Raw genomic sequence first — 22,370 nt, forward strand, 5'->3', positions numbered from 1 at the left:
TAGAGAATGACAGATCAATGCTTTTGTGGAAAGGTTGCTACTAGGCCTTTACATACATAGGTTTATCCCAAACTCCAAGATCTGCATAGCTTCTATGAACAAAGAATCAGATCCATAGAAAGGAAAATAATTTGGATGCATGACATTAATTAACAATAATGCAGAATAGAAAACCAGTTGGTCCTTTTTTGTGCCTGGGTCACTGAAATAATTTGAGAAGCATTTCATTGTAAAAATGACTAACAAGAGACAAGTGAAAGGTTATAGTGATAAGTGCATCATACTGCTGACAAAGCAAAAGCTTCCACAAAGTTATAAAATAATAATATACTGTTTGAACCCTTTCATCAGGCATTCATACCTAGTACCTCCCATTAGTGTGTTACATTCCATTCAGCATTGCACTCAGCAATTAAATTTTATAGCAACAATGGATATTTGTTGAAATATTAAAAATCATGAGCACTTAAAAGCAGCTATAAAAACAGACTCCTAATGTGACTACATGGAGATAGAGTTGATCATTTTAGGTAATGTGGGAATTCACATACTATACAATTTGAAGTACGTGAATATACAATGTAAAAAAAAAAATCTCCATACATGCCAGCTAAAAACAAACCATTAGAGTTGAAATATAAACAACAGAGTAGGCAATTTATTAAAAAATTCCAAGCAACGGTGGTGTAGTTAATAGTAGTGAAAAAAAATCACTAGGGTCTGATAAGAAAATAGTGTATTTAAAAGTGAATGGACCAAATTCTAAGGTTTTTAACTTAGGGAAATTTGAGTTGGCTTCCATGGGAGTGTGGGTGAAGACTTGGTAAAAACTTAATGCCAGATTATTATGGTTGAGTGCTGGGTATGAGTGCAAGATGTGTCTGTGTGTGCAAGAAGCCTTCCCCAGGGGCCATTTGTGCCCCAGTACTGGGGCTAGTTAGTATTAGTATTTCACGAGTGTTTAGGAATACCAGCCCTAAGACCCCCATTGTGCTAGGTGCTGTACAAAGACTGAATAGAAAGGATGATGCCTGCCCCAAAATGCTTACAATCTAAACTTCCAGTTCTTTTGCTCACCTGAGCACAAGAACTTCATGGGACTAGCAGTGTTAGCCACGCCAAAAGAGGCTGGGAAGGAGGTGGAGTAACAGATTCCCTCTGTCTCCACCAGCCATACAGGGAAAGTGTTCTAGAGCCCTTTAAAAGGGTGTGGCCATAGCTGCCACAATTGTCACTCTTTGCCTGTCCATCAGGCAGCTCTGGGATGTTGGTGCCTTGTACCTTAAAGGCATCTTTCAGTGAGGATCTCAGGTTTTATCTCAGAGTTGCTCCCTGTATAATACACCAATAATTCTGAATGAAATTGGCAAGTATTATGAGCTGTATAGCATGTTATTTACTTATACTGTCCCAATAATTGCAAACTGCGGTAAAGTCATCCCCGATACGATGTGTATTAAACAAGATTTCTAAGGAAAGCATGTACGTAAACAAGTTCATACACAAATTAAATATTAAGTCTAAGAAATGGACAGAAAGCTTCTTCAAATTACTTGAAGATGTTGAGCAACCTTACTAAGGAAATAAACGTTATAACAAGTATAGTACAATACCAAATACTTATTCTGTAGATTTTTATTTCAGGAACTCAATTGGTTTTTTCAAGCTTTATGCATTAGTTATGTGCAACTTTGAGTGTTCTGCCAAATGATTCCAGCATTTGGAAGTAGAAGGGGAAGAATAAAAGATGGGAGAATTTTCATTTCTAGAGAAGAAACATTTGATCATCTTGTACAATACCTTAGCCCTGCTATAGCACCTTCCATTGGAGGATACCAAAACACTTTATTAAGCATAAAGAGATATTTGTTAATCCTCAGCACTCCTAAGTGGGTATTATCCCTATTTTTCAGATAATGTGACTGAAGCACACACTTGTCTTTTCACTGTCAACAGGAAGAATATAGACAAGAATTCTCAGCCAACTGCTGACCAGCATCCAGGGCACCATATTCCCAAAATCATAGTGTAGTTTTTGATCACAAACAAATATGAACTTTGATGTTCAACAATTGCAGAAAACTAAAAGTGTCCATGATATACTCTTATCAATCTGACAAAAATGTCTTGAACTATGAGTGCACACCATAGCTGAGAAAGTACCCGGATACCCAGGTAAGTTTACCAGCATTACAAGAAAACTCTCTGGTAGCATGTTTCATATACAGATGGAATGAAATCCTACTCATTTGTTATATAGCAGAACAAAAAGGCTAGGTGTAAATTGCAGGTAGGATAGTTTATGTATTTTTTTTTAAAAGCTCGCAGTAGCAATGTGTGTACCAGGCACCTTTCTCTGAACATTTTGCCTGAATGTTTTCTGACTTTCTGATTTACCGTTTATCCACTTTTTCTCTTTTTCGATTGTAAGCTTTTTGGGGGCAGGCACTAGATCTTGCTACTGTATATTTCTGTATGACTAGCCAATTTGAGTTGCTATTGTAATATAGTAACAGAGGGTCCTGTGGCACCTTTAAGACTAACAGAATTATTGTAATATAAATCATGGTAATACTTAACCAATGAAGTCACACTTGTCTAAAGCCAATCTAAGTATAATCAGAGTCAGACTCTTGTCTCTACAAAGTAGTCTTATTTCTATGTCTGCAATCAATAATAATCTGAATTAATTTAGAGAAGGAAAGTGTGCAACTAGTAATCTTGACTAGTTACTCAGATATTTTCCAGCTGATCATTTAATTTGATGCAATTATGCTGAGTTAATCATGCATACACTTTTTAGCATTAGATTAGGATGCAGCAAAAGTGCCAAAGTCTTCTCAAACCAATGAAAAATTGCATGGTGATAGTATCTTCAGTCCAAAAACTAAAATGTGGTAGGGTGCTAATCTTTCCCCATAGTTAACATTTTCATAAACTTGTGAAACTATGAACTTGAACCACAAAAGTCAGACTACTTGCATGTTATGAGATTCACCCAGAGTTTGTCAGAAAGTTCAATGTACATTAGATAAACAAACCAGTTTCATGTTGTATTAACCAGTTGTGTGTAGAGATAGGTCAAACTGAGGCGCCTTGATATATGTGAGCATCTGCAAGTATCTCCCAAATATTGAGCTCTTGGGAGCTGGCATTTGCAAACTAATGGCATAAGAATTTACAGGGTCTCATGAGAGCTCCAAAATCCTGCATTGTCTATTTACAGCTGTAATAAAATTGCCCCTTAAAAATAGAGAGAGCAAAGTTCCCCTTTGTAAAATCATCTTGTGTCTAATTCTTGGGGCTCCAACCTTGTTCCTTGATAAAAAAATTAGGATAGAGATTTAACACACATCACAGTACAAAGCTTGTCAGGTTCTATACATTCTAAATAGCAACATTTTCCAAGATAGGAGCATTATCTGGGTGCCATTGTGAACAGGTGAATGAAACCTTCTGCTCAGTGCGGCGTGACCATCCAAAAAAAAAAGCAAACAAAATGTAGACAAGGCTAAAAAACAGTAGCAAGTATCCTACCTTTATTTGGAATATATTGATAGCAGAGCTTGTTTGACATTGCAACGGTCCATGTGTCTGAATATGAAGAATGTAAAGAAGAGACTCCTCTTGACTGGATGCAGGCCATCCAACATGGAGTAATGTTTCATTGATGGCACTCGGTCCAATATTGTACAGCTATCAAATAAATAACAAAACCCATCAATGTACAACTTTCCAAGGCCAGGAACAACAACAACATCCATTTAGACCTTACAACACTTTTCAGCCACAAATCTCAACGAGCCTTACAAAAGAGGTAAACATCATTATTCTCATTTTATAGGTGGTGAATCTGAAGCACAGAGAGGTGAAGTGACTTGCTCAGGGTCAGCCAGTAGGGCATTGGCAGATGTGGGAACAACACACAGGTTTCCTAGATCCCAGTCAATATTCAAATGCTTAGTAGCTTTCTCACTTATATTTTTACCTCTGATGCTAAGGTCGGCAATTGCCTACAAAGTGGGGATGAAAAAATGAAGTGCTAGATTCTGTCCTCATTTACAACAACGAAGTTACTGGAAATTTATAGCTGTTACATCAGTGTTAGAACTTAACCCCCTTTGAGGGAGCAGCAGTAGCTGTTTATTAGTGAAGGCTCAAGCTACTTCCTCATTATTGAAAACCCAGTTTTCAAACCTCTTCAAGCCAGCTTTCCACAAAGTTTTCCTGAAATCTCAGAGGTCACAGCACATCTCAGAGAAGAGATTTTCTGGGAAGTTTGGTAAAAAAAAACACCACACAGAAAATAAATGATGCTTCTAGAACCTTCTAAATTATTATTTTCACATGAGCATATACTTTCGCAGATGTGTGAGGGCAATTTTGGGTAGGTGGCGTAAATTGGGTATGGGTGTAAGAGTGGAATAGGCTGGATGCTTTGCTGTTCATTCTGAGACATTTTAGACTTTTTTTGTGAAGAAAATGCACTGTTGATTTCTGGGCTTTAACTGGAACCCAGTGACACACATTTTCAACCTTACTTCTTTTTCAGTGAAGTTTTTGTATGTGACTAAACCATAGGGGATTCCTTACTTAATAGGACTACACATATGCTGAAAGTTACATACATGTTTAAGTGCACTGCTGCATCAGAGCCCAAGTGGGGTAACATGAAGATCCTTATTACAAGTTGTAGAAACATGTTAAGCTGTAAAATTAGAACATAATACTTGATTTTGTTCATAGGTTGATATCTCTGATTAATTTAACTTCAGTATTCGGCTTGCAAATTTTAACCATATAATTTTGTTTAAGTTTAGTGGTTCCTTCTCTGTTTCAAGTTGCCTATCCTTTCCTGACTACTGGCTTGTGAATTGTAACCATATGTGAAGCACTTTGTTTCACCCCATTGCAGAAGGTCATTTATCAAATTCAAAACATAGTCTGTATTCAGTCTAGTTCATTCCAAGTACTTGTTTTGAACATGAACCCCCCCTTTCTTTTTAATCAGTGTATCTCCAGAAGAAAAAACACATGATGGAAAGACGTATGCGTCAAAATATTAATACACAAAGCCTCCTTATGTATACTTGTGAATTTTTTTGTTGTTGTTTTGCAAGCTACACATCTTTCACTCGGAGAGCAGAGAACATGTTGTTGCATTTAAGTTGCTGTGATTTTTGGAGTTACTTACATTTTAAAGGCAACATATTTTATCATTTTCATAGTTCTCATAGGACCACCTCAAAAACCCATTGAAGTCAATGGAAAAACTCAGCGTTCACTTTAACTTCCTTTGGATCTGGTCCACAGCTTCTTGGTTAGTATTTAGTAAACACCAAAAGTGTTTAGGATTCCTTAATGACCAGGGAGTAAATCCTGTCCTGGCATAAACTGGTGCCTCTCTCACTAAACCACAGGAGTTGTGCCTGGTTACTCCAGGACTGAATTTGGACCAACAATATTTGGTAACAATATTTGCATTAAGACTTGTATCAGCTCCAAATGATGACAATGACCAAACTCCAAATGATCTCAGAGCAGAAACAGACCTATAAGAAGCAAAATGCTTTCAAATTATACCTCATATATGTGTTCTACTAAAGGGCCGACATCCTCTTCTTTGGTGGGCTCATCTTTAGGCTCCCAGTTGTGAAGTGGCAAAACAATTTGTGGAGGACGAGACACACTGCAATATATATAAAAAGGCTTAATATGTCACTAATCATCTGCTATGTTATCATCAGATATACCATCTTTAACAAAGGTAAGACTACTCTATCCAGTTGAAACTACAAATAAATTTTAGATAGGCCGAATGGTCACTAGAATTATGCTAGGTGAATGGGACAACTCTTCCAAAAAGTGCAGTGGACTCTTTAACCCCTAATGGTCAGTATCTCAGACTTACATCTCATCTGAAGGATGGCATCCTCCAGCAACATGTTGCCCCCTACCATTAGAGGACTGATTCTCTGTTGACTTGGAGGGAAGAATGTTATCTGTCTAGGTATTTATAGCATACTCCTCATTCTGGTATCTGAACGCATCACACAATGCGATAAACCCAGGTTAGTGCTCTACACAAAAACTTCAGGTTTTTCTTCTCATCCTCATCTAGAGTATCCAGAGTCTAGAACTTTACATTCTACTTCCTTTTTAAAGCCAATGTTATCTATCTTAGGTACTTATTTGGCCTCCCTTTTTGTAGTATCTGAGTGCCTCACAATCTTTCATGTATTTATCCTTGCAACACCCTTTTGAGGTAAGGAAGTTCTATTATTCCCATTTTAAGATGTGCAACTTGCCTAGGGTCACAGAAAGTCTGTTGTGCAGCAAGGAATTGTACCCAGTGCTCCTCAGCCCTGGCTAGTGTCCTAAACACTGGATCACCTTCCTTTTTTTGGTTCAAAGACAATAACATTCATAGCAATTATCCAAAATGTGAGAGCATCATACAATCAGTAAACAAGGGTTAAGAGAAAAAGACATAGTACAGAATGAAACTAAGCACCTGGATCAGATGCTTTTTTACCTTCTTTGCATCTCCATCCCAAAGTAAATTAGAACTTCACAACTTTTTTCTAGCCTCCTATTTTATTTTCCTCTTTACCGTCTCAGAATGGGCTGAGTAGCGTTAATTCTTTTAAAATTCCTATCTAAATCACAAATACTATTTCCTGCAGCACCTGCAAGTTCCATGGAGGCCTCCCACCCAATCACTAACTTTAACCCAGTTTAGCCTATGAGATCTTAAACTATCACAGCGCACGATACTTTTCTAGCCCATTACGTGAGTTCTGGTCAGTACATCCTGCAATGTACATCCGACAATAGAAGTAGGTTTGTGTTAAAATAATAAATAATCAAATTCAATATTACCCTTTCATTGCAGCAGTTAACATTGATTGCAGTTTTGCTGCAAAACCCACTTGGTACTAATTTTAAGATTATGCAGCTTTAAGGAGGGGTGTGAGGGTTAAATGTGTTCTCTCTCACAGCTGGAAATTCATGTTTGGGCCAATAGCATGTTGTAAAAAATGTAAATCACAAATGAATTTTTCATCTAGGTTAATGTTTGATTAAATATATAACATAATCATGGCCTTCTAACCACTGATGTTAAAAAGAGCTTTCTCCTGAATCTTAACAGCGAATGCCGAACCATAGGAGCAGGTTGCTCCTTGAAGAACAGAAGACCCAATATTTTTGTCGCAAATGCTGACATTTTAAAATGTCTTTGGAAGAAAAAAAGGTTTCAGTTTCCAGTTCTAATGTCATGAACAGCTACTGAAATGTCTGACAGAAACGTTGCTGGCGAGTATAGCAGAAAATAAAGGAATATTGGATAAGAACAAGTGGAGAGCATCTGGAGTAGTTTGGAAACACAGTGAAAGAACAGCTAAAATTGTGACTTCAGAATGTTAAGGCAAGCCTGAACTATATTGGTAATTCTGAATATTCCCTTGGGCTATAAAAAGGCCATCAACTTGCAACAGCAAGGATACCAGAAACCATTCATAAACTAAAGCCAAATAAGACACATAAAATTAATATATATATATATATATTTAAAAGTAAGAGCATTTTAGATTAGGTGCTTGGCTCTAATCTGTTAAATGTCACAAATTGCTTTCATTCCAGTAGTAGTCTCCATTTTAATGCTTCTTTGGAGATTAGGAAACAAAGCCTGGACACGTCACTTTAAGGAACCACTAAAATACTGCAAAACACTGGCTGTGCTATAAATAAAAAAAGGAAGGCTTTAAAAGCCTGTGTTTCCTATTTGATTCCTCATGCAGTGTTCTTCTCATTAACAGAAACAATATAAAAAATATAAATTTTGACATTCCGTTAAAATTATTTTAAAATAAAAGAATACAGGGGTGTGTAAAGTTTATTTTAATAGATTTTACAATGGATGCTTGGAATGGCTGCCATTGTTATAATAAATGAAGTAAATCAGGTTCATTTGAAGGGTATTTCTCTCTACATTTTGATTAATTTTATTTTGTATTAATTTAAAAATCGGAATGTTTGAATAACTTATTGTCTAAGGACTCTTATTAAACTGTTAGGAGTAGAAGGTGGGGAATCAGCACCACAGAAACACTAATAAGATAAAATAGGTAAAGTCTTTGAAAGGAAATTTGCCTAAAATGTACTATAAGAATTTGTATTTGATCTATGACCTCAATCATCATGATAATTTGTTTACTCTTATTTCTCCATTCTTTGGACGTTTCTCTTAGGTAATATTTCATATTTGATGGAAAACTGCTTTTAATATCACCATATTTAATTTAAAATGTTAATTTACACAGTCCTGTCTACTATAAAATACTGAATTTAAAAAAAAAATGATATGAGACAGCATATTTAAATGAAAGTCACCAAATTTACTCTCTACTGCTAACACTTTATTTCTGTAACACTTTCTTATGACAAAGAAATCACATCTTTTACTTATTAAAGCTATAGAAGTCACACACAATAGTGTACCATGCCATCACCGGGTAAGCTGGCTCCGAAGGGGGTTAGGTTCAGCCTCACTTGTGGTAGGCTTAACCCACCTCCTCCAGGTGAAATGAATGACACCAGGGCCCACATGACAGGGAACAGTATGGAACTGGACCACGCCTTCTGGGGAATGTAAAGGCAACCTGAGTTCAACAAGGGAGAATTCAGAGTTCTCCTTAGTTCCCAGGCAGAGAGCCAAGCTTCAGGGAGCAGAAGCCAGCTAAGAAGGTTTGGGGAGGGAGCCTGCTGGGAAGAGGGCAGGTGAGAACTCTCCAGAGCTTCCAAGAAGGCGGCCTGGGAGGGAGACCTGCATGGAGACCTGGATGAGGAACTCCCGCTAGGGGCTGATAAAGGGCTTTAAACCTCGAAGGCGGGCTATTAGCAAAGGCAAACTGGGACAGCAACAGGGCCTGAAGCTATACCAGGCAAGCTGTGCTATACGTACACTTATTGCCTGCATAAAAAACCAGTAAAGGAAGGGTATATTTAAAAATCAAACCAGATATAGTAATATTTCAATTTTCCTTATGCTTTCAAAATGCATTTTTCTTTCTTAAAAAGAACCAATTCACCTTTTCACAGTCATAGCCTGTTAGTAAAGGTACCATTTTATAAATACAAACAGAGGTCTGAATAAAAATGATAATCTGAGTACTCATCTTGGGGGAAAAAAGTGCAGTTTTGCTTAATGAGTTTCTGCCAGGAGTTTATAAAGCATTTTTTGTTTGTTGGGGTGATACTCCCCCTCCAAAAAGAAAAAAAATCCAACTGTTAAGATATACACTGGTTGCTACTCAGAGCTGTGGTTCAAAGTAAGTTTGGTTGTTTCTTGTTTTGTAAACTAATGGAATTTCACAGGATTATTTAACCATTGCATTTATTCAAAGCACTATGAATAGGCAAGGTCTCATAGGACCATAAATAACTGATTGATGAGAATGTGATATGCTTTCAAGTGAAAGGAAAGGCATGTAAAGCGCTGGCTTTTATTTTTGGTGATATGCCACCTAGGTTGTGATTTGCCACAAGTTACTAATGACATGCTACAACAGAGGTACCATTGTATGAAATGCCTACCACTTCACCACCAAGTATTCCACATGCCATGAAATGCTACAAACACCTCTTACATTTTGTATAATTAAATTCCTTTTTGTTCTGTTCCTTTCCACATGCTATTCCAAAACAGTTAAAGGATATCATATCTATCACCGGTGAAATAACATTCATAGCTCAGCGGGTAATCTTTGCAATGACTGCAGAACCCAGGGTATGCAGTAATCTAATCCTTATTAAGAAACTTCTGCCTGCAGCAAGTCTTCCCATACTAACTGACTTCCTTCCTACGGTGTTCTCTGCCAGAGGCTTGGCTACAAACAAGTGGAAATCACACAAATAGTCACTGAAATATAGAGACCTCAAAGAAAAAATGACAAACAGCATTACGAAACTCCAACAGGAAGCATGACAAGGGATAGTTCAATAATTTTTCATTTGCTTTAATAAATTATTTGATGAAGATATTTTCCCCTATCTCAGATGTGGCAGAATAAATCACAAATATATTCAGCAAGTAATATGATGAATTTTGTCAAACTTCCTTAATACAATATTCAATTATTTCTCTCCCCACAACCCAATTCCCTGAGAGTTGGGGCGGTTAGCTTCTCTGAGGTTCAGTTCCTTAATTAGCAAAATCTTTCAGGCAAAGACCTTGTGATGTTTCTTCACACATCCACCATTTTATGGCAAATACCAAAAGCAAAGGTATTAACAAGCACAAAGTGGAGAGTGTGCTGACAACAAGTCATTTAATGAAACAATTCTCATGTTTTCAGCACCCTGGGCAGCAACCCAGGTCACCTGTCCCTAAGGCCTATTTCTGGGTAAGTTCTCTAATATTTGATGTTGGTTTTCCAAATGCCCAGGCCCAGCTGTTTATCTGTTTACATAGATTTTCATCAAAAGACATGCGTACTGTAGTGTAGAAAAAGCATTACAGTAGAGAGACAAGTAAGAGCCCACAGAAGAGTAATCTGTGGATGCACTATGCAACCACCCAGCATGTTAGAGTGGTCACTGAAAAACAGGGGCACTTTAATAGGGAAGATCCCTGCCCTCAAAATAGCAATGTTTTCAACCAGCTCTGTTGCCAGTTTATATCTTTATTTTGTCCCTGGTTCAGATAAGCACTTCAGCACATGCTCAGTCCCACTTGCTTCCTTGGCTACCACTGAACCAGCACCAGCACATCCAGGGCATCAGGCCCCAAAGGCCAGGTTGCACCCACATGGCCCTTCTTCACCAAGTCCAGCATATTCCTGGAGGCACAGATTCCTCTATGAGCACAGGCACTCACCATCACCAGCTGCAGCAGGGGTGGGAAGAATGTCTCCAGAATCTGCAGCCCCAGGATTTTAGGGCTATGATTACTGAACATTTCACTCTAATTGGTTCATCATTCTCTCTAACCTCTTACTGTTCCTTAACGTCATCACCTACTCTTGACAACCCCCACCTCTCTCTCTCTCTCTCTCTCTCTCTCACACACACACACACACACACACACACACACACACAGTGCACCTTGCTTTCTTCTCCTTACTGCATCCTCAATCTCCACTTTCTCCTCCCGCTATGTAGGCTTCCCAATCATCTTTTGTTTCAGTCTCTATAAACCCTCTCCCATAACACCACCTTGCCAAAAATATCACCTCTTTCTCTCCAACTCCTTTCCTCTCTACTACCTCTGACTATCACAGAAAATGATGCAAACTCACTTTAATCCTGAACATTTTAAAAACAAACACTGCTTTACAAAAAAAGTAACCTTTAACAGAAGACCACATGTCCTTTGGTTTGCCCCTCATGTTCCTTTCAATTATCCCTTTCTTTTAGGCTTCTTTATGCTGTTAGCTGGGAAGCACTTAGATTGTTGATAAACTGAATAGTCAATTGCTTAACCACACTTTGGTTAGGTATGAAATACATTCAGGAGACCAAATAACCAATGTCAGTCAGGTTTATTGCTAAAATTCAATAGTAGTACAGGAAGAAAAGTTCAATATGATACCAGTTTCTGGGAAGCAGTCTCATGCAGTGTTGTTAAATTCACCTTACACAGAACATTTGCTCCCAAAAATACACATTTCAGCTAGGAGTATTTATGGGATGTTTTACAAGTTATAAGACTTTTTACATGTTACTAAAATCCAACCCATCAGTTCATCTTTGTTCCATAAATTGTTGTTCTGTACCTTTCTTTATCTTTGTTTTGGATACTAGCATGTGGGTGAAGGTACCTCCCCAGCTTGTTCCAGGGTAAAACGTTAACGTGTTTTGCTTTAGACAAGTTTCTTATTTTCTAATGCCAAAGATTACTTCAGTTTAGCAAAGTCTTATGGGATACTTAGCGTAAGTGAACAGGATTATAAAACCATGGTTGTTTGCAGTGCCTTCCACCAACACAAGTTGGTCCGAAAAAAGATATTACCTCACTTGTCTTTTCTCTCTCAGAATTATACAAGACAAAGGCTAATTCAGGCAATATAAGTACTAGAAATTATATATATCATACTGATATTGTGTGCCTAATGCATATTAATATATGTGGTATCAATAATACATATTGAAAATGTGATTTATATAATTTTAATCTCAGCATATATTGGTCTGAGAGATACTATGGTAAAGGGCTACAGAAAACTCTGAGATAGATCATCTTAAATTGTTTGTTCTTTGGAGCAGGGACCATGTCTTCTCTATGATTTGTGAGTTGTCTGGGATGCTTTTGTGTGCTAGACACATAAACAGTAATAGAGTACTTGCATTTTATGTATTGGGTCTAGTTTAGATATCAGCAACAGCATACAACTGTCCAAGCAATAATTAACGTAGTCCATGCAAAATCATTAACACTGTTCAGAACCAAAGTGGAAAGCTCTCTAGATTAACTATGTGTTTTGAATATTTATCACACGTGCCTTTTGCTTCTTGCCTTTTTCAGTTTCCAAATATATGTGAGGATATAAAAATGTAGTAATTGCCAGTCTGGATCACACCAAAGGCCCCATCTAGCCCATTATCCCACAGCTGGTTCAGAGGAAAATGTAAGAACCCTGCAGTAGGCAGATGTGTGATAATCTCCCCCTGCCCCCTCACAAACTATCAGGATGAAACCTATGTCCTGTAACAAAAGGTTTAATACCCCTTCCAAATTTCTTGTTGTCATTTATTATGATAATTCCAGACTCCAGAATTGAACCTGCAGTTTTTATGTGCGTACACAATTGAATATATGAAGACAATAGGGCTCTGTGTGGGCACAGAGCCCATTTACTCCATATGACAAGACTTAAAGCCCCCATCCTGCAAAGCTTCTGTGTGTGGTAATCCCCTGAAATCAGTGAGAGTTCTGCACTTGAAAGACCTTGCCGGATTGGGCCATAAATAATATACAGTCATATAAAGATTCATTGAAAAAATGTGCATTGGTTGCAAGTATGAACTGAAATACTGAAGTGCTTACCCTATGATCTGCACTTGAGCCACAGCACTGATGTTGATTTCAAGGTTAACCAAATTGCTGGTGGGTTTAACCTTATTAGAACTAGAATAGATTTGCATACAGGTTAGTTAGTTTCAAGTATAAAATTAGAAAAACAATCATTTAATACTAACTTTGGTACTTTAGAATTCAGTTTAATCCCAGTGTCCACCATCAACCAATTAGAAAAAGTAGTATTGGAAATGTTATATCACTGATTTTAGAACCTACAAACATTAATTATATACAAGCATGCATACACATGGATATAAATATTAATGTGAATATATATATATGGGGTGTATTTCAAAGAACAAAAATTAATTTGTTTCTGTTGAGTCTTATACGCCATTCTTATTTCATTTCCTACTATATACAGCAGAACCTCAATTTTATGAACTGTCTTATAAACGACCACTTATATGAACCATTTTTCTGCCACCCAAGTCATCTTTCTGCAGCCGAATGTGACTTCAAACGTTTGGTCAACATTCAAGCAGATGTACAGGTTTGAACATACTGAGAGAGAGAAAAATCAGGAATGCTTTATTCTTGTATTACCATTTGTTATGTACACTGTCACTGAACGATTAATAAATTATCTTATGCACCACACCTATTGTAATTATGAGATGTTCAATTTTATGAAAAATTTGATCATATGAACTCCTCAGTCCCCAATTAGTTAATAAAATAGGAGTTCTACTGTAATAATTGATATCACATGTTTTAATAATGCAATGAAATCAGGCTTCTTTTAGAAAATCTTGTGATCTGGTTATGACACAAAAGAACAATTAGTTAGAGCATTTGTTTAGCTTGGTTATAAGACCACGTAAACTGTCTGGTCTGATTTTGCATCTGTCTGTGTAGCGGAATCCCAGTAAAACCAAGAACAATTTTGTGCATGAAAACATGGCAAGGCTAACTAACAAGCTGTCCTCTGTTACTGTTTGGCTTTTAAGGCTCTCCAAACTTGTGAGTGTGAAGAACAATAACATTAAATGAAAAATCCCTCAGGGAAAAACTATCATTGAAATGAACTACATTTTTCCTCAGTCTTTCTATTCCAGATCTCACCCAGCAATAAAAATGAATCCCCAGATTTAAGGCCTGATTCTCTCACTTTTCTATAAACAAACATGTAGGCCTTATCATCCGACAAACCCTCCCTAGTGCATGTAGTCCTTTTCACTTCAATATGACTGATCATAAGATTAGGGGACTATCCATGCGAGGAAGGATTTGTGGGATCAAGACCATATACATATGCAATATAAATATTTAGAGATTTCAAACTCATTTTCATCATGAGACTAATGTTAGTGAGGTTTTGAGCATTTCCAAGTAAGCCTAGAGGGCCCCTTTCCAACAGAGTTTGAGCCTCTATTGCTGTCATAGTTTACTGTTATCGCATCTGGGTAGCATCAGTTAAATGGAAATATTTTGAACAGGCCAGAATTCTCATTGACTAACTACTGAGAAGTAATAGGGTAATTCTGTTTTGATCCAGGGCTTCTGGGTCCAAATTGCTAAATTAGAGGCAACTTTAATTTGTTTGTAAACTGGTGCATTCCCTTTTCAAAATATCAGTTTAGTTTTTGATTTAGTCCTGCACTGTCACTTCCTTGCAGCTATGGAAAGCAGCTTGGGGACTGCAGTTAAAGTTAAATTTTAATTTCTTTGTCAATACAAAGGCGATTATAACATTGAATTGTTAGGATAGAATGCACTCCAATTCCTACAACAGCAGTAATTTCCATAGAATTCACATGCTCAGACTACGCAGAATCATATTATGGTCAAATATTTGGGGCACTGATAGGTTTTCTTTGAGGTTCATGATATTTTCTCATTATGCTAGTATTTTAAATAAAGATTTTTATGTACTGATATGCACTGCACACCTCTCTGTACAGATATCTAAGGAAACTATTTGTCGCTAACAAAATTCATATTAAAAGAGGAACTAAATTTGACAGACAATAATAATTCCCTGACCCCATCCATAAACAAAGCTTCCCTTGCTGCTCTCAGTGAACTACCATTACACGTTTGGTATGCAGAAATATTTATTTTTTGCATATTATTTTGGAGCAAATTAATTATTGGTTTCCTATGGAAAAACTACTCATGCTGAGACACATATCCAAGCCAAACAAGTTCTATGCTTACTCTTCTTTTCCTGTTAGGTCATTTACTTTTGCTTCACTATGGTTTCCTGTTTCCTTGTTTTTTTATGATTGTGTTATCCTTTCATTAAGGAAGTAGAAATACTACTTAAAATTTAGAATGAACATAAGCTTGACTGCTCCTCTGGAAGAAACACACAAAGCAGTCTCTAAGTATGGCAAGGTGCATTTACACTACAGCAAGAGGATAAAATAATGATTTTTTTTAGACAAAGTGCGGGGAGCTGTGCAGCATTTTAATCTAAATGTTTGGAAACAGAACTTTCCGACCTAATATTTCTAAACAGTTTCTTCTCCTGTAGCTGAATGCATCACACTCGTTAATGGAATATAAGTTGTCTGGATTCCCTAAGCATTCAGATTGGTTTGGAGTAGAGGTTTTCAGGTTTTAAGCATCAGAACCTCTATCTAATCTAGCCATATGAAGAGGGAGGGTGGTCAGAACCCCCCATCCCATATGAGAACTCATGTTTTTCACTGATGTTAGGGTTCCGTGAGCCATGGGTAGGCATCTTATTTTTAAATTTAAATATAGCCACCACCTCTCACCTGATACATATACTGAAACTAAGTTTCCATTTGGCTCATATACCAAATGATTCTACAAATTCCTGAGTATCTTTCACTGTATGTACATGGCATGCACCTTTCTTTTTCCTTCATTCTCCTTCCCTGAGTGTGATTCACCTCTGGGTTCTACCCTGCTCTCGGCCAGTATAATGCAGAGTTCAGTGCCCTAGCGAAGCCAAGTCTGATGGGTGGAAGGGATGAACGTTATAATATGCCCATGATGCCTCCTTTCCTATGCAGCTTACAGCCAACTAGTGCAACTAATTGTATGAGGTGCTGAATGAATAGGACTATGACCAAGGTGGTCAGGTGATGCACTGATCTAGCACATTTCTTGGGCATTCTCTATCAGTGGGGCAACCAGGAAGCATCACCCTGATGTTAAAACTGCCCCTGTCCCCAAGAAGTACCATTGAGGGAGGGCTGGAGCATGAAACACCCTTCTGTGTTCTCTGGAGAAAAGCAAGCTCTGCATGTGCCTTTCTGCCTTCTCCCTGTTTAGGTGTTTGTCTGTGTGTCCTTCCTGCTGTGAGGAACATTTTGAAATGATGATTTAAACATTTTAAATATCTGTGTTATTTATTGTAGTGCACGTGATCAAGACACTCATTAAAAGCCAGAGTGTGGCAATTAAGTCAATAAGGGTAGGACAAGGAGACATCTCAGGGAGAACTCTGACTGGTGATTTGATAAGCACAGATGCAGTAGGAGATCTGCCAGCCTTTGAAAAACTGTGCTTCTGCCACTGCTCCTAATCAACTCTATTTCCATATTGGGGGGCAGGGAAGGATGGGATGGCATGTTGTGGCCTGAAGCACTGCCCAGCAGAGGGACATCTATTATTAGCAGTTCAGCCACATTGTGGCTACAGCTAGTAGAAAAACTCTGACTTCCCTCCCCCCTCCCTCCCCCCCCCCAATTTCATATGGTTCAGGTTAGACCTTGTTTTCTTTTTTTGCCAATTTTTTAAAATTGTAACTTTTCTCATAACTCTTATCAAAATGGTTATTGAGAGAGCTGGTCGGAGACTGGAATTTCTGTTACATGGGAAATTCTAAAGTTCTGAAAAATTCTCATTCCAAATTGGAACAAAAATCTGAAATCTCAAAATCTTCTGCAAATCAAAAATTATGACTTGTTTTATTTGGGAGCACTGAATCATTTTGTTTAGAATTTTATATTAAAAATAACACATATAATATTTAAAAAATGAATGTAAGTCTAACCTAAATAAATCAAAATGGTAGTCTAAGCTAGATGTTTTACTTTATCAGAATGTTTTGACATTATCTAAATGAAGTGAGAAAGCTGAAATTTCAATTACAAAAAACAAAAATATCAATAACAAATTTAATGAAAAATGAAAAACTTAGAAAAGTAAAGTTTTTCAATAATAATTTTATTGGAAAAAGGCCTTTTTTTAATTAAAACATTTTATTGGAAAAAAAATCAGACCACCTCCAATTGTGGACCTTCTATTTTCTTAGACAGGCATAAGGGAGAAGCCAGTCTCTTTTATTCTCCATCAGGATGTGTTTCTAAAGCTTGGATTATATTTAGGCTTGGAAGGATCAGATTTTATCATTCAGCACAAACACAAACCAATGAAGAAATATTTCCATCAATAGTAATCAAAATTTAGTTTGGCAATAAAAATGCTGCTTGAGAACTTAGTAGAGTCTGATTTTAAAACATTTACTTTGTCAAGATCACGTCAAAATATGCAATTGTGTTTTAATGGTTATAAAGCTTTAACTTTTTGAATTTCATAATCTACTGTCATTAAATAATTATTGTCGACCACTCCTACAGTCTGACATCCCCATAATTTCCCACAACTGTGAAAATTTTAAAATATAAATTGGAAGAAATGCTTACAAACAAACTTCAATATTATCCAATCAAAATGTTATATATCTACACACTTTGATTGGATAATATATATAATTGAATTCTGCCATGCCTAATTATGTGTTTCAAACAATTCTGAAAGGGAATATCAAGTTTAAATTCCATAAACCTGGCACCCCCCCATGGAACCACTGACCACAACCAGAAGAAATGAATTTTGACAAATGAAAAACCCTCAACATGTTCCTGTAGCTGATTTAGCTAAAAGCCAACAGAGTGGTCTGTACCAATTTTAGATTCCTCTAGAAAACATCTGCAAAAGGAAAGGCCATAGAATAATTACTTCCACTGTAGAGTTACAATGAATCTTCTTAGCACTAGTTTTGAAATATGGATATATATTTAGAGTTTAAATCATCGTGAACTTGGTAAAAATATCTAACCTTTTTACTTGCAGTTCAAACTTGATGCTGAAATCGGCATTTTCAAAATGCTGAACAGAAAATCGGATGCCAGTGGAGAACTAGGAAAAAACAAACATTTTGTGAGTAACATTTTGAAAGGATGGTTTAAATGTCTTATTTTTTGTAGTGAACCTAATCAAGACACTCATTAAAGTGTGCACTCCCACCACCAAAACAACTGAAAGAGTCAGTTATTAAAAGTGGCAGTTTTAAAGACATGACTCATCATGGGAAAACCAGCACTCTTTAAAGTTATGATTTTTAGATTTGTACAAGCAGTGTGCAATTGTGCATTAATAACTATTAAGGGGACACCATTAATCTAAAATCTAGTCAATTAAAAATATATAGAAGCAGGACTACTTGAAATGTTTTTCATTTGGAACTGAAACTGTGCCAGCAGTGTTCAGCCTGTAAAGGCTCGCTGAATCCTCCTCAAATTACATTTATTGCCTTGCATCATCATACACACACTGTTTTGATCAGAACCCTTCTTGTGCTCCCTGAAAATGTTGGTTGCATGGCAATAAATGCATATTTAGAAACAAATTCTTCTTGAGAATTCCATCAGGTATCGTTGGGAAACTGGGCCATCAATCCTCCATTTTCAACCAAAGTTTGAACTTCTCAGTTCTCATTTTTTTTTTCATTTTATTTTCTTGTTTGAACAAGTGGAGGAGACCTCTTTGTCCTACTTTTCTCTGCTTGCTCATGTGGCATCTTCACCAACACAAACACAATAATCTACAGTTCTCTTTTCAGACCTAGAATCAACAGCATTCAAGAGGAATGCATTTCATCCTGCATTTATGCTTCTAGTAACTATTTGGTCATTTCTCATGTTTTACCAGCCATCTTGGAGTAATGCCAGTCTTGATACTTTAAGTCTGCCGTTAATTTTTCCTCTCTTTCTTCACTTGCAGCACATAATGGTGGATTGGTGAGTTTAAATCCATCTAGAGGACTATTTTTAGGGTGAAATGTTTCAATTTTTTCCTTCAGTTATTCATTTTGTGCTATGTGGAAGGCAATATTGTTAGCATAAAAGCCTGCTGCAAGTTCAGGTCTTTGTCTTTCAATCATTTAAACAGCATAATCACTGATGATTCTTGTCATTGTCTGTAGTGTTTAAGATGAACAGAAACTACTCCTGAAGTAAGCTGATGCTGAATAGATGCCTGAAGGCATGGAAGGGACTTAATTTGTCATTATGGCTACATTCTGATGATTATGATGGTGGCAGTATCAAAAATGTATCTGCAACACACATACATTTAAAGTATTATTTAAATTTAATGAAGCAAAACCTTTCACTGCAGTGGTGCTGGAACACTCTTTACACTGGGCGTGCTGAAAGCCAGTGGTCCCCAAACCTTTTACCTCGCACCTGCTCCTTAACCCTATCTGAGCCCCCTCTCCCCAGAGCTGTGGCCAGGACCAAACTGTGGCTCAGGGAGGGGGGAGGACACGGACAGGAGTAAAGGGGCAGAGTCTGGAAGCACAGCTGGGGGCAGGAGCAGAGCCCCAGGCACGGGTCCTGCAGCCAGGACCTTGGGCACAGGGCTGAGAACAGAACCGCAGGCAAAGGTCCTGCAGCTGGGACCCTGGGCACAGGGCCAGGAGGAGAGCCCCAGGCATGGAACCAGCAGTGCCAGGACCCTGGGTGCAGGGCCAGCAGCCGGGACCCTGCACAAAACCTGGGGGTGCTGCAGCACCCCCCACACCCTAGTTCCCGCACCTATGTTTCACTGAGTGAAGTAAGAAAGCAAGGTAAGAAATTCAGGATTTTTTCCACTGTATCTAATGGCCAGTGTATGGTGAATTTTTATTAGTGTTAATGTAAGAGAGATCCAGTGAAGCAGAGATACAGTTTCCCTCTCATCTAATGGAGCAGACATGCACTGCAGTTTTGATGATCTATTAGACCTCTATCAGCCTGGGCTTAATCCCTTATTTAATACTGAAATAGCACTCCTACCGTAAAATACTAATGAACTGCAGATGTTGCCTCTGTGTGGTCATATGTCTTTTCTATGGCTGAGAGTAGTTGACTCTACTAACAATAATGGAGCAAAGGTCTCAGAGATGCCACTGGTAAATCTCCAGAGGCCACTGGAGTGGCCAGTATGTTGCTGGATCTCTAGCAGCAAGTTTATCTTTATTGGCACAATATTAACACGATTTTCATTTTCATTTTCCAAATGAGGTTTATTAGTTTTGTCAGGATTATATTATCATGAACCAGATCAGATTCCCTATGGTGTTTCTTAAGGCTCCATTCTATTATTATGGCACCTAGGATTATGCTAGGAGACAGATGACTGCTTCTCACTTACTGCCTACATACAACCCACATTAATCTTATTTTTGAAAAATGTATTTTAGTGCATACAAAAGGTACAACATTGGCAACCGTGGAGACTGAGATCTCTGTATACCAACAAAACAGGCAAACTTCCCTACACTAGCACATCATCTTCTTTTGTGTGGCAACTTCAAAAGCAACATTAAAGGTTGACATCCACGATATGGCTTCTGGTAACATGGAACGAATCAAGGCTGTCCTTCCAGAGAAGTATTTTAGAGGGCAGTTGTTCACTAGGTGTTCCATGGTTTGGATGGCTTTTCCACGTTCATATATTGAATCATCCTTCATTTTCCATTTGTGTAGTAGGCAATGCAGGTGTGTGGTTCTGGTGTGGTTCACTGTCATCCATATCTTATGTAGTATGGTGAAGCCAGGTGGTTGGTCTGTAGGATCCATGAGCAGGTCTTGATTCTTGACCCTGCTATTTTCTCAAATCTCATTATCTTTTGGTGACAGTCTTGAGGTTTTGAGAGCTTTGTCTGCCAAGGTGTTCCTGGACTTATGGTGGGATGTCGAATGGGGCAGAGGGGTTGGAGGTCTTTACAGATGGCAAAGTCTGGGTTCACTATCACATGCTCATATTGTTGATGCTTCTCTTTTGGAGGGATGGTGATAAGATATGCATGAGAACAGGAAGTTAGACTGTCGGAGTTGAATTCCGCACCCCTGTACATATGGGCATGCAGTATTCAGCTGCTGAGAAAACAAGGGCCAAGGTGGCTGTCTGCAAGGTGTGAGGATCTGTGCCCCAACTAGTTTGTGGACTATATTGTTCCTAGCATTTATCTTGGCAGCTGTCTTCATCAGATGTTGGTGGTATATGGAGCTTCTATCCAGAACCACCCCGAAATATTTTGGAAAATACTCGTAATTGAATTTGGTGCCACAGAAGGTGACATTCAAACACTTCTTTCCATGGTGGCTGCTCAGGTGGAACATAAAAACATAAGAACAAACATACTGGGTCAGAACAATGGTCCATCTAGCCCAGTATCCTGTCTTCCAACAGTGGCCAATGCCAAGTTGTTCAGAGCGAATGGACAGAACAGGAAATCATCAAGTGATCCATCCCCTATTGCCCATTCCCAGCTTCTGGCAAACAAAGCCTAAGGACACTTCAGAGTATGGTTTTGCATCCCTGCCCATCCTGGCTAATAGCCATTGATGGACCCATCCTCCATGAACTGTTATAGTCTTGGCCTTCACAACATCCTCTGACAGAGTTCTACAGGTTGACTGTGCGTTGTGTGAAGAAATACTTCCTTTAAATCTGCTGTCAGTTAATTTCATTTGGTGCCCCCTATTTCTTGTGTTATGAGAAGGAGTAAATAACACTTCCTTATTTACTTTCTCTACTCTAGTCATGATTTTATAGACCTCTATCACATCCTCCCCCTTAGTTGTCTTTTTTCCAAGCTGAAAGTTCCCAGTCTTATTAATCTCTCCTCACATGGAAGCTGTTCCATACCCCTAAACATTTTTGTTGCCCTTTTCTGTACCTTTTCCAATTCCAATATATATTTTTGAGATGGGACAGTCAGATCTGCATGCAGTATTCAAGATGTGGGCATACCATGGATTTATATAGAGGCAATATGATATTTTCTGTCTTATTATCTGATCACAGCTGCTTTGTCCTGGCCTAAATACTCTTTAGGGATGTAGTATAACTGTCTGGAGTAACATCCTTTCCAAGAGCTTGTACGCTACACATAGTAATGATATCAGCTGGTGTTTTTTCAGTGTGGGGCTGCGTTCTCTGGTCTCGGGATGACGATGACCTTTCCCTGTTTCCATACCTTGGGTGTTTGGCCAACGGCATGCATGATGGGAAAGAACTGCGTCACCCAGTCATGGCC

General features: G+C 38.0%; 1 protein-coding gene across 1 annotated transcript in view; it reads right to left on the reverse strand.

Moving 5' to 3' along the window:
* Positions 1-22,370, reverse strand: part of ITGA8 (integrin subunit alpha 8) — a 175,996-nt gene that overhangs the window by 47,031 nt on the left and 106,595 nt on the right. The window contains exons 22-25 of the mRNA XM_054020579.1: positions 18,123-18,202; positions 13,049-13,129; positions 5,584-5,689; positions 3,538-3,696 (exon numbers count right to left, since the gene is read on the reverse strand). Of these exons, the coding sequence (XP_053876554.1) occupies positions 3,538-3,696; positions 5,584-5,689; positions 13,049-13,129; positions 18,123-18,202 (426 nt within the window). The remainder of the gene's footprint in view (positions 1-3,537; positions 3,697-5,583; positions 5,690-13,048; positions 13,130-18,122; positions 18,203-22,370) is intronic.

Source organism: Malaclemys terrapin, chromosome 2 (assembly GCF_027887155.1).
Source record: "Malaclemys terrapin pileata isolate rMalTer1 chromosome 2, rMalTer1.hap1, whole genome shotgun sequence".
Classification (NCBI taxonomy): Eukaryota; Metazoa; Chordata; order Testudines; family Emydidae; genus Malaclemys; species Malaclemys terrapin.